Below are 12128 nucleotides of genomic sequence, written 5' to 3'. Positions count from 1 at the left end.
GACTGAGGGTTACAGTGGAGGACTATGGTGGTCCAGCTGGCAGAGCATGTCAGGAACCTTGATTATTCTTACCCAGTGGTTAAGGAGGGGTGAGACTGTTTTCAACGACTATTTGTTTTGGATTATAATCTCTCAAAGATCCAAACACTCACACAATTGAACAATTGCACAAAACTACATGGATTTGGTACCACTGAGGAAAGACAGGCGGAGTTAGCACTTATTTTCGAGTGAAAATTGTGTTTTGCTTTGGAAGGAGCAGCTTTACTTGTTTCCATATACATCTAGTGAAAGTTAGTGTTCTGGGGTTATGAAATAATCCAACCCTGTAAATGTAATTCTGCTTTAGCCCTGAGACTCTACTTGTAAGAGTGATGTGCTAATTGCACTGTCTTGGCATTGGTTTCTGGGTCTGTGATACGTCATTGTGTGTATGTATACATCGTCTACATGTGCGGGGAGGTGAGCTGGTGGATTCTGCAGGGCCGATGTGGCAAGGATAGAGCTTCACAGAGTCTTCGCCCTACAGAACTACTTACGAGCATATATAAGTAGATGGGGAAAGCAAATACTCTGAATTAGCCTTTGCTAGTTCTCCATTTCTTCTGTCAGCACTATGTCAGCAAAATATAGTCCTCACTTTTCACAGACTTGAATAATGAGGGGTTCCAGTTTTATTACTCACACCTTCCTTTGCCTTTCCAATTCATTATTGGAGATGCTTCAGGCTAAACCCACTGCACTTCATGGTGATTTTTTTTATTTCAGGGGACAAAGGACTCTGTACCCAAACAAAAGGCTGATTTATACAGCCTTTTTATGGAAATAGAAAATTCAAAAGTGAAAATTGGAAATAAGGGTGGATAGGGCAGCATAAAACCATATTTAAAGATCGTTCCTCTTGGACGCCTGGGTGGCTCAGTTGGTTAAACGGCTGCCTTCGGCTCAGGCCATGATCCTGGAGTCCCGGGTTCGAGTCCCACGTCGGGCTCCCTGCTCAGCAGGGAGTCTGCTTCTCCCTCTGACCCCCTTCCCTCTCGTGCTCTCTATCTCTCATTCTCTCTCTCTCAAATAAATAAATAAAATCTTTAAAAAAAAAAGATCGTTCCTCTTATTAGTGGATCATTCATCTTATTAAGAAAGCTGGAAGGGAAAAAAAAAGATGCCCATGTTGGAATCACTTTAAATAAATTTACTAGAAAAAATGATATAATGAAGTGATTAAGAATCCACAGAAAGTTTTAAGAAGAAAATATATACCTAGAACAACATCTTAAAGTTGAGAAATATGATTACAAGCCGAATCCTTACCCATGTGCTCAGGCACTGAAAGAAAAGCCGGAAATGGATTTGAAATGAGATGGAGCTAATGAGTTCCTCATTGGGAGCCTGGCCGTGCAGGGGAGTGTTAAATAATCAGAGGCGATAGACACTCTAAGGACAAGATGGAATGTCTGCTAACTGTCAAGACTGGCAAACTGCGATGTGGTAATTGTTTCCCAAACCGAATCTGTCTTGTAAAGAGAATTGGCAAGTGATTTCCACATCTGTGGATCATTATATTGGCATTCCCAGCATTCTGGAGGATTGATATTATTTTCCCCTTCTCTTTTTCTCCAAGATGGCCCAGAGGCAAAAAGTTAGACCTATTGCCATAGCAAAAAATCATCAGGATTCTTATCACCACCTCGTGGATGAGTTCGAGATGCCTTCTTGAAGGAATGACTGTGTTTCTTCGAAGCTTAGTTATCAAGAGGGGCAAAGACCCTGAAACTTACTATCATCTTATCTTGGCTTCTATGCCTACAAAAAGATGTGCGTGGGGGGGGGCATTATATACATAGGGTGTAGATGACTTGAAAATGTGATGTACTGTAGAACCTATGGTCTCCTCTGAAACTAAGCAGTGAGGGTTCGCTAGACAAACCACAATGCCCCATCAGTCAGTGTACCCGGAATCTCACAGAGAATGGCTCCATGGACAGAGGAGGGTCATTGTGTCTGCCTTAAAACATGAAACCTGCATTCACTTTATTCACTAGATCTTTGGTGAGTGGATGGAAGGGAAGAATCCTGCTTGGTATTTCTCTTCTTTCATGCAGTTTTTTAAATTATTATTTTGTTTTTGTTTTTGTTTGTTTTTAAAGCTCAGTTAAGATGGTTTAAGCTCTTTCATGGAACTAGGTACTATTTTAGACTTTTATTAGAATTTCTTTATGCTGCAGTATATATATATACCTCAGTATAATAATCCCAGGAATAGCCTAGCTAACATTTCTTTAAAAACGGGAAAAGGCATTTTTGAAGTTACAGAACATCTACTTCCTAGCAGCTTTCTTTTTTACCTCCTAGTTTCAAGCTACTATTTTCCATGCTTCCCCTAGGTTTATGCTATTGTGTGCTGTTCTAAAGTGTCAGCCCCAGGAGAGAGTGGTAAGAAAGGAGCAAAGCAATAGCTCACTACTATCAGGGATCCTATATTTGAAATACTCAGGGGATGAGAGTCAAAGTGAAAAAGGGTGATGAGTTAGGGCAATGGGCGTCCTAAGGTAAGGAAAATCAGCACAAAACAAACTTCTCTTATTCCTTTGAAAGTGCCACTGAAGCGAACCAGGCCTTTAGCATCTTCTTTCTTTACCCTGAGTTCCCTGGTAGGAATGAACTTGAGATGAAGGAAGATGTCAAAGATGAGTATCATATGCCTATGTCACAGAGCTCAGGTTCAAAGTAAGCCTGAGGTTTAATGCAAGACAGAATGGCTGTGGAACTAAAGAGTGCATCTTACTTAGAAACTGGAAACACAGAACTAAATATGCACATGTGCACACATGTGTCTCTTCTTTGTCTAGAGGAGTAAAGTCAGTCTCTTAAGTGATCATTATCACCACAATAAGTTTGTCAGAAAGGAAGGCAGTGGCCATAGCTGCCTGGTCTTCCGGGCTGGATCAAGGGGATAGATGCTGTGGTTGATACAAGTTATGTGCCAAAAATAATTGGCAAACAGATAGGAAAAGGAGAATGACCAAAATTAAAAGATAGGAGAAAAATTTAACAACAACCCAAAAGAGAATATATTATGTGACCCTGCAGTTTCTCAGATGAAATATTCCCGTTTACACTCGCTCACTGTGTTTTGCAAGTCAATGTCATTTCTAAAGGAACTGTCCAAATTTTCTGGGTATTCCTTCTCCTTCATCTGGTTAGTGCGGTGTGACTGCTTATGCTGGTAAAGGAACCGGGTCATGATGCCGATGATAGAGAAGATGATGAATATCACCACCGCTATTACTCCTGTCGATAAAGAGGAAAGAAAGAGAGAAGGAAATCATCAAAGATCGTACACTCAGAAGAGATGATTCAGTCTAGACAGGGAAGGCACTTGGGAGAAAGAAACAAAATGAAACAAAACAAAACAAAACAAACAGCAACAAACTCTGCTGCATGCCCAGAACTGAAGACCTGCTGAAATGTGTTCAGTCTTCAGTCACTAAAACACCTCCTCTTTCAGACCGGCCAGGAAGAAAACCAGTCTAAATCGGAGAATGCTATCATATCAATATGGACTCAGACTGGCAAAATATTTCTTAATTATTTCTTCAAGACTTGATTTAAAGAATGTGACAGAATCATTTAATTAGCACATTTGTCATGTTCAGTCATTTGTCATTTCTTGCAACTGAGTATTTCAGAACTACTTTAGCACCCTAGAAAACCATAGTGAAGTATCCCAGACCTCAATACATGCTCTCCTGATGTAAATTCATTTAGGGTATGTGTTCGCTTTGCTAAACATGTTTTGTTAATAATGAAGTGTTTGCCAAAGAAGTAGGGCATTCCTACACTGCTGTGCACTCCGCTAGGGATGAGACAGTTCAGCAACGGTATGCTTCTGTCGTTCAGATATTCAGAGTCAACTGAAATAGCAGACTTCTTCCAGTTAAGTCAGATTTCTGCCTGCTTTGACTGCTTGTGATTTTACTGCAGCTACTCGGCAAGTTGCCCTCACTGACTTGAACGAAGGTCTTGTCCCTACCTTTGCCACGAAGCCTCTCGGGATGCAAAGAGCAAAGTCAGCAAAAAGAGGTGACAGTGTAGAAACTGGTGACTTTTAAAGAGAGAATGTTTCTATACATATGGGATTTTCAACATTAAAATATGAGAAGTATTTATGATATTCAAAGATAAGTTTATTCGCAAGATAACATACATTCTGCTGTTTTTGTTTTTCTTTCTAAGTAGAATGGATAGTGGCGAACTGTGTTTCTTTTTCAAAGATAGTTTTGGGCATCCTGCATTCTTATTTACATAAGCATGGGCATTTGAAAGTTAAATATATTTGCTGCACATTTTCCACTGATTTGTATCAGAACTGGGGCCATGATTAAGACTGTTTACTTTCTTTTCTTTTTCTTTTTAATATTCAGAAACCACTATGCAGCATTTTCCCTGGCTATTTTAGAACAAGGCAGAGTAAAACCACCTAAGTTAACAAACATGAATAAACTAGGTGGTAGTGAGTGACTCCCATGTTTGGCTACAGCTTTATGAGATAAAATACAGAATCAGTTTCTACTCCTTTAGTATACAAACTGTTCAGAGTTGAAGGAGTTTTCCAGAGGGATTGGGATGCCTTTCCTGCTCTTAGAGACTCACAGAAGCATGTAACTGGGTGGGAAAATGTCAGCAGTCACAAGTCTTTTCTCCCCTTGACAAATACGAAATTGTAGGAAGAGAAACAGGCATTACATTCTTTCCTATATTTTTTGGTGCCAAACAAAAATCAAGTTGGACTCTTTCCCCTGAAGCAGAAATTCAGGTCAAACATTTTAAGAACTTCCTTAAGGAAAGTTCCTGGTTTTCGTTCCTCACAACTGCATTGTAATGGTGCACCTCTGTGCTCCCACAACCATTTGCACTTCCTCCCTCAAAACACCATTCACTAGTTCTGTTGTTGCTGCGGGTTCATTGCGGACAGCCTCCATGGCTTTCACCCATGTATCCCTATACTTAGCACAAGGCCTGACCTATAGCTGAGACTCATTATATAGAAGTTAAATGAATGGATGCCGCTGACTTTTAAAAGAACTCCATCTGGTGTGGATCAGTTAATCTAGCCTCCCAGAGGCAGTGATGGGGGTCACCTGCTAGGGCTATGGTTCTGGATGGCAATTAATTCAGTATCTCATGGGCATTTACATTAAACAAGGTTTGGGAATCATTCTGTGTTGCAAGGCCCAGAAGGGAAAAATCAAGCTACTCGAGGCAGAAACCAGGCTGAAGGAGGACAAAAATGGGTGAGTCCAACAGGCAGTGAGAAGATGGAAAGACAGGGGAGGTGGGAGGGAGAGCTGAGCTCACAGCAGAACAGACAAGATCTGTATCTCTAACCATATGTACTGCTGGATTCAAAACTCCATTCCTGTGGGCTTCACCCTGCTCATTAGATCCAACCCAAATCACTTGGTGGAGAAAACTGACAGGACTGGGGCTTCACCCATCTGTCTGCCCCAACATGGCTTCTTCCCATATGTTTTATTAGTGTGCTTTGTTTGTGCTTTAGGAAAACTGACAGCTGGATGAGATGAACAGGGTGCACACTGCCTGTCGCTAAGTAAGTGTTCCAGCTGTTGACTCAGTAGTCAGCTGCCTGATGGATCAGGGCAGGGTGCATCCATGGACTGTGGATGGTGGGGTAGAGGGCGCCTTTGATCATACAGCACCCATGACTATTCATGAAAAGGCTCACAGTCTTACAGATCATTGCAAGGTTCTGGATACTAGATGGCTATAATTAAGGAAGGAATCAAATAAATTTCTCCCAAGAACAGAATCATTTGCCCCCTCTGCTTTCAGCAACAAGGAATGATTTACCTCCAATGACGGCCGAGTCACTTCGAACGGCATTAGTGAGTGGTTCTCGCTCATCCGTCTTCCCAAAGGGATCTGCAAGGAGTAAAAAGACATGTCACTTCACTCCTCACTCTGTATACAGGAAGGAGGTGTACAATATGGACTTGAGATGACACATCTGTGGGTTAGACCAAGTACTCTCAGTTTGCATTTTTTTATGAACCCGAACAAACAAACCCACACAAAAAGTACACAACTTCCACCCCATAATTCTGTGACTATTAGCTTCTATGTCAGCTGTAAGATAATGGGCTGAAACAGATGATGGTAGAACCCACCCCTATCTGCTTTCACCTATGGTTTACCTCTCAGCCTAACCTAGAGGCCCCTCTCTGCTCTGTTAGACCCTCCCTCTCCATGGTGATGGCCTCTTACCTCAAGCATGCATATGCTCTATGCTTCGGAGGTTTCTTTAGCTGCACAGGGATTTGGAGTCCATTGACAGGGAAAGACAAAAGTGCTGGAGGATTAATACCCCCAAGAAACCCTCACTGACAGAAAGAGGGATTTCACTACACGTACATTAACATATATGGTAGAAGATAAAAGAAGATCAAGTTTGAAGGCTTGTAGACCTGGATTTGAATCTTGCTCTGCCACACGTTGGCCTGGTGACATTGAGCTAGATATATTTTTAATTAGCACATCTGCAAATGTATTAAAAGGGGGTAATAATACCCATATGTATGCATATAGTACACATGGAATTTTTAGGACCTATAGCAACTGCCAACAGTATTCCTGTATCTTCAGGAAACACCTACAACATGAGTATTATTTTTCCCACTTCACAGATAAGGAAATCAGATTGAAGTTATTTAGTAACTTGTCTGGAGTTCTGCAATTCATCCATGGCAGAATCAGAATTCAAATCAAGGCTAGTCAACTGTCACATTCTGTTTCCTTCTATTACACCTAACTGGTGCCAGGAAAACACCAAGCATGGTGATGAGTAGGCAGCAGCAAAACTCAGTCCCCCTTCTTTCTTCATGATTAATAACTTATTTGGCAGTTGATTACCACACTTGATTAAAACAAATCCCAGGGACATTTCAAGATACTCATGATGATGGTGACTAAATAAAGGCAGAAAAGGTATTTTAGGGAGTAGTAAAATAAAAGAAGATGTATGGATGATAATGCTGTGGGCTTTCCTATTATTATGGAAGGCTAATTTTAATCACATGAATTATATCAGTTCAACAACCAGCCTGCCTCTCTCTGACCCTAAACTCTTCGATCCTCAGAGCAGTAGTCATTATCTATCTATCATCTATCTATCTATCTATCATCTATCTATCATCTATCTATCTATCTATCTATCTATCTATCTATCTATCTATCATCTATCTATCTATCTATCTATCTATCTATCTATCTATCTATCATCTATAATATGCTTTGAGTTCTAACTACTCATCATATTAAAAGTAGGGTTATATTCAATACAATTCAATAAAATTCAACCATGAGGAACCAGTCATAATTCTTAACTACCTGTAATCTTATAAAGTAAGGACTTGAGTAATACTAGCCTTTAACCTAGAAACTTCTTGAAGATATCAAAAGTAGTGCTATCAGAAGAAGTCAATTTCCCTGGGTATTCTCCTGTGTACCTGATGAAGAGTGCACCGTGGTCACTGCATTCACATCCACATCCATTATGGAACTACAGCTTGATTCTGTCAGGGTCCCATGGACAGTCACAGGTGCAATGGTGGCATGACGTAGGGCCGCCTTCAGGGGTGCAACCTGGTTATACTGGACTGAAGACAGACATCCAACAAAACCCAGAGTGTTGGCTTTGGCAACTTCAGAATCCAATCCAAGATGCTCTGCAACATGAAAGACACTCCTATGTTTTTTGTTTGTTTGTTTTTCAAACTATGGTCTATATCCTCTTTAAATAATGTCTAAAATTAAAGAACTTACCTTATAATTCATTGAGTAAGGGAACCCATCCCCTATCTCTCTTGGTTTTCTCTTCCTAAATCTTAACCTCACACTATAAACATCAATTTATCAACCACATATCATAGAAATCTCTTAGGGCCATCTCTGCTTTGAGATAACATTTCAAACTTCTAAATTCTCATTCATGTATTTTATGAACTGTAACAAAGACTTAATAAATCTGTTCTACACTATAGATGTTTTATAAAATTTATTTCAGTATCCCCATCACCATTTATCTATGGATGCCGAGGATTAGTTCAAGCACACTACAGTGCTCATTACAATATTGCACTCAAAAATGTCACAAGGGGGGAAAATGAAAAGAGGCAAAGAGAATAGGAGTCAAAGTGGCCCTTCCAGAAGTTTCTTATGTTTAGTGTTTTAAGTTGGCTGTATAAACTGACCATCTATTCAAGATTTTTACCTGCTTAGTTCTGTTGATGGTACGGATTGTGGTGCACTGATTTTCTGATAGCAATCTTCCAAAGTATCTTTGAGTTTTTGTAAAAGGTAAAGAGGCAATCATTTCTGATTCTCAGCAAGATCTAATGTCTTATTTTCTTTAAGATTTGTATTAAGATTATTCAGTAGCCCTTTTCTCTCTTTCAGCAAAGATCATTTGAACAAATTGCTAAGATACAATTACATAAAACTGCAATACACATGAATTGCTTCTTTTTTTTCTTATAAGGTGTAACAGTTTCAATCTACATAGAGGGTTCAAATAGTTATTTTATTATGATAATCTGTTTATTTTCTGGCAAAGGGCAAGGACTTTCCTCTCCACCCAGCAGAGATTATAATTTATTTCAAATCCATAAATGGTCAAAGTGCCTCCATGAATCACTAAAGTGAGAATTATTTTGGCAGGAATGTAGAAAGAGATGTGATGAGAATATGGAAGAAAAAGAGAAATTAACATCCCCTGATAATGCCTTCTCTAGTTTTGCCCTTACATTCTCTGCCTTTAACACCCATGTAAACCTCACTAGTTTATCATCCCTCTCTTCTTACTGGAAAAGGAAAGAAACCATATGCATTAATTTTATGCAGGGATTATAACAAATGACTGTAAATGTAAACAATTTAAATTAAATGATGTAACACAATACAAATTTATTGTCTTATAATTCTGTAGAAGCCTGACATGGGTCTCAAGCTGCTGGTAAGGCTTCATTTCTTCTAGAGGTTCTAAGGGATAATCCGTTTCCTTGCCTTTTCTAGCTCCCATGAGCCACCCACATTCCTTGGCTTGTTGCCCCCTCCCCCTATCTTCAAAGCCAGTTCTGTTACATGTCTTTGTGTCATTCCACCTGCTTCTAATTCTCTTATGTTGCCTCCCTTTTTTACTTTAAAGACTCTTGTGAATACAGTGGGCTCACTCAAAGGTTCCTGGATAATCTCCCTATTTTAAAGCTAGCTGATTAGCAACTTTAATTTCATTTGCAATCTTACTCCTTTGTGCCACTTAACCTAACATATTCACAGGTTCTGAGGATTAGGACTTGGGTATCTCTGTGGATCATTATTTTTCCTACCACTGGATGTCTGAGATTCCATGAGAATTTTCCAGGTAATGATGATAAAAATTCAACAGAGATGTAAAGTGACACTTCTTCAAAGGTAAAAGAACATTGGGGTGGAGGAGGAAACTGCTTATTTCCAGATATTCCAATAAATACCCTACAGTAGGGGTACACATTTGTTACTCATTAAAGGATCACACGTATGTTTATTTCTTAATATGGCCTTCAAAAGACTGTCTCATAAGAGACTTTTTGAACATTGTTATGGAACAGTCTCCCAGGCCAAAAAGCTTTCTTTAATGAAGACTGGGTACTCTTGCCAAATGGCACTAGACCTCACTGTACCCAGCTATAATTCCAAATGCACATTCACTACTAATTGGTAATTCTCAAGGGCTAAAGTTGGAGACCAGAGCATTTAGAAGAAGAGGCAGAAGACAGGAGAAGAAAAGCAGAAACTGACATGAAATTTTTGCATTGTAGGATTTCAAAGCAGTGGAAAGTGACATGTCATTGTCACTATTCCTTAAGGGTCTAAGTCAAAAGTGCCAGATCTGATTCCCAAAACGCATTTAGAAAGAAGCCTATATTAGGGCCAAGGTCCTTGGAGGACATCACTATAGTGACTGTTAAGAATACAAGCTCCAGGAACAAGAAAAAGAACATGGATAAATTAGGGAAAACAACAGAAAATGACATTCTCTCCTTGAAGAGATATTTTGAATAAAGTCTTATGTCTAGGAAAGTGAATTTATTCTAGATGTATAATAAAGATGGAAACCTGGGGATGTTTCTGAAAAGAAATGAAGAGACAAGAATCCCTGATAGGAGAAAGTACTCCTAGTATGAGGTTTGATATAGTGATTTCCCAGATCTTTACATCTATGGAGAGGCAATAAATAAATAAATAAATAAATAAATAAATAAATAAATAAAATGTTAGAATGACTCCAAATTATTTTTCTTTCTTATAACCTTGTTAACTAATATGTGGTAGGGAATAATCATCTGCTAAAAGAAATTTAAAAGCTGCAAATACTTAATAATCTCCATCTATTAAGTACCTATTATATAACTATGTAATAATTGTTTTTAAAGTATCATTTCTTTTTCCCTCAAATGCTCTTCCAGGGCGCCTGGGTGGCTCAGTTGGTAAAGCGACTGCCTTCGGCTCAGGTCATGATCCTGGAGTCCTGGGATCGAGTCCCACATCGGGCTCCCTGCTCAGCAGGGAGTCTGCTTCTCCCTCTGACCCTCTTCCCTCTCGTGCTCTCTATCTCTCATTCTCTCTCTCTCAAATACATAAATAAAATCTTTAAAAAATGCTCTTCCAGATATTTGTTAATATCATCCAGAATTTACAAAGGAAGACACTGACACTCAGAAAAGTTAAAAGATTTAAAAAGGTGTGACAAAGTTGAGGCTCAACTAAAGTTGAGGTTATAACTTGAAATGCCAAACTTACTGGTTTGTTTGTTTGTTTGTTTGTTTGTTTAACTCTGTCTGTTCAATTAACCTCCCTCTGCTGGAGACACCTTGTTTGAATTCCACCTCCACCACTTTCTGTGGAGTATTAAGTAAATTAAACTTTCTGGGATTTAGTTTCTAAAATCAGAAAATGGAGATAGCAATGCTAACTTGTTGTTGTCAATTCCTTTATTTTCTTTAAGATTTATTTATTTATATTAGAGAGAGAGAGAGAGAGCTCAAGTGGGTGGAGAGGCAGAGCGAGAGGAAGAGAGAGACAAGCAGACTCCCCTCTGAGTGCCCAGCCCTGTGCTGGGCTTGATTTCATGACCCTGAGATCATGACTTGAGCTGAAACCAAGATTCAGATGTTTAACAGACTGAGCCACCCAGTCACCCCTAATTCCTTTTATTTTTAACTGAAACTGAGTTGACATACACTAGTATAGTAGTCTCAGGTATATAACATAGTGAATTGACAATTATATATATTACAGAATACTCACCATAAGTGTAGTTATCATCTGTCACATGTTAGTACAATATCATTGACTACATTCTCTATGCTGCACTTTTCAGCCCTATGGCTTCTTTATTTTATAATTGGAATTTTGTGCCTTTTAACCCCCTTCATCTATTTTACCCATCCTCCACCTCCCGTTCCTCTGGCAGCCACCAATTTGTTTTCTGTATCTATGGGTCTGATTTAGTTTCATTTCTTTGTTTGTTCATTTGTTTTGTTTTTTTAGATTACACATGTAAATAAAGTCATATGTTATTTTTCTTTCTCTGTCTGACTTATTTCACTTAGCATATGACTATCTAGATCCATCCATCTTGCAGCACATGGCAAGGTCTCATTCTTTTTATGGTTGAGTATTATTCCATATATATATATATATATATGTATGTACATCACATCTTTTTTATCCATTCATCTGTCCATGGATATTTGGGTTGTTTCCATATCTTGGCTATGATAAATGCTGCTGTAAAAAAAAAAAAACAAAAACAAAAAAAACAAACCAAAAAAAACAACTTGACTTGCTACATTAATTTGGAAACACTCATCTCTTCAAAGTGAATTTACACCCCTCTATTAAAGGAAATGGATTCTTTTAGCCACAGAATGTACAAGACTTCACATGGTCTTAACTATTTGACTCTAAGAGTGTAGTCGAGCCAATCCAGGCTAATTTTAGGCAGGAAGTTTATTCTGGATTGAAAAAAAAAAAAGAGAAAAGATCAGCAATTTGCCAAAAATAGACAT

The 12128-nt window shown here is 38.8% G+C and overlaps 1 protein-coding gene across 1 annotated transcript in view; it reads right to left on the bottom strand.

The window, feature by feature from the left end:
• Positions 1-1103: 1103 nt before the first annotated feature.
• Positions 1104-12128, bottom strand: part of CNTNAP5 (contactin associated protein family member 5) — an 872890-nt gene continuing 861865 nt past the window's right edge. Inside the window, exons 22-24 of the mRNA XM_073885276.1 lie at positions 7527-7745; positions 5872-5943; positions 1104-3291 (exon numbers count right to left, since the gene is read on the bottom strand). Coding sequence (XP_073741377.1) covers positions 3095-3291; positions 5872-5943; positions 7527-7745 — 488 coding nt within the window. The 3' untranslated portion in view covers positions 1104-3094. The remainder of the gene's footprint in view (positions 3292-5871; positions 5944-7526; positions 7746-12128) is intronic.

The sequence above is a fragment of the Callorhinus ursinus genome, unplaced genomic scaffold (genome assembly GCF_003265705.2).
Source record: "Callorhinus ursinus isolate GAN/ISIS: 27379988/994484 unplaced genomic scaffold, GSC_fseal_2.0 scaffold2, whole genome shotgun sequence".
NCBI classification, from domain to species: domain Eukaryota; kingdom Metazoa; phylum Chordata; class Mammalia; order Carnivora; family Otariidae; genus Callorhinus; species Callorhinus ursinus.
Note: the sequence above shows the minus strand (reverse complement) of the source record. Positions and strands in the feature narration are given on the sequence as shown.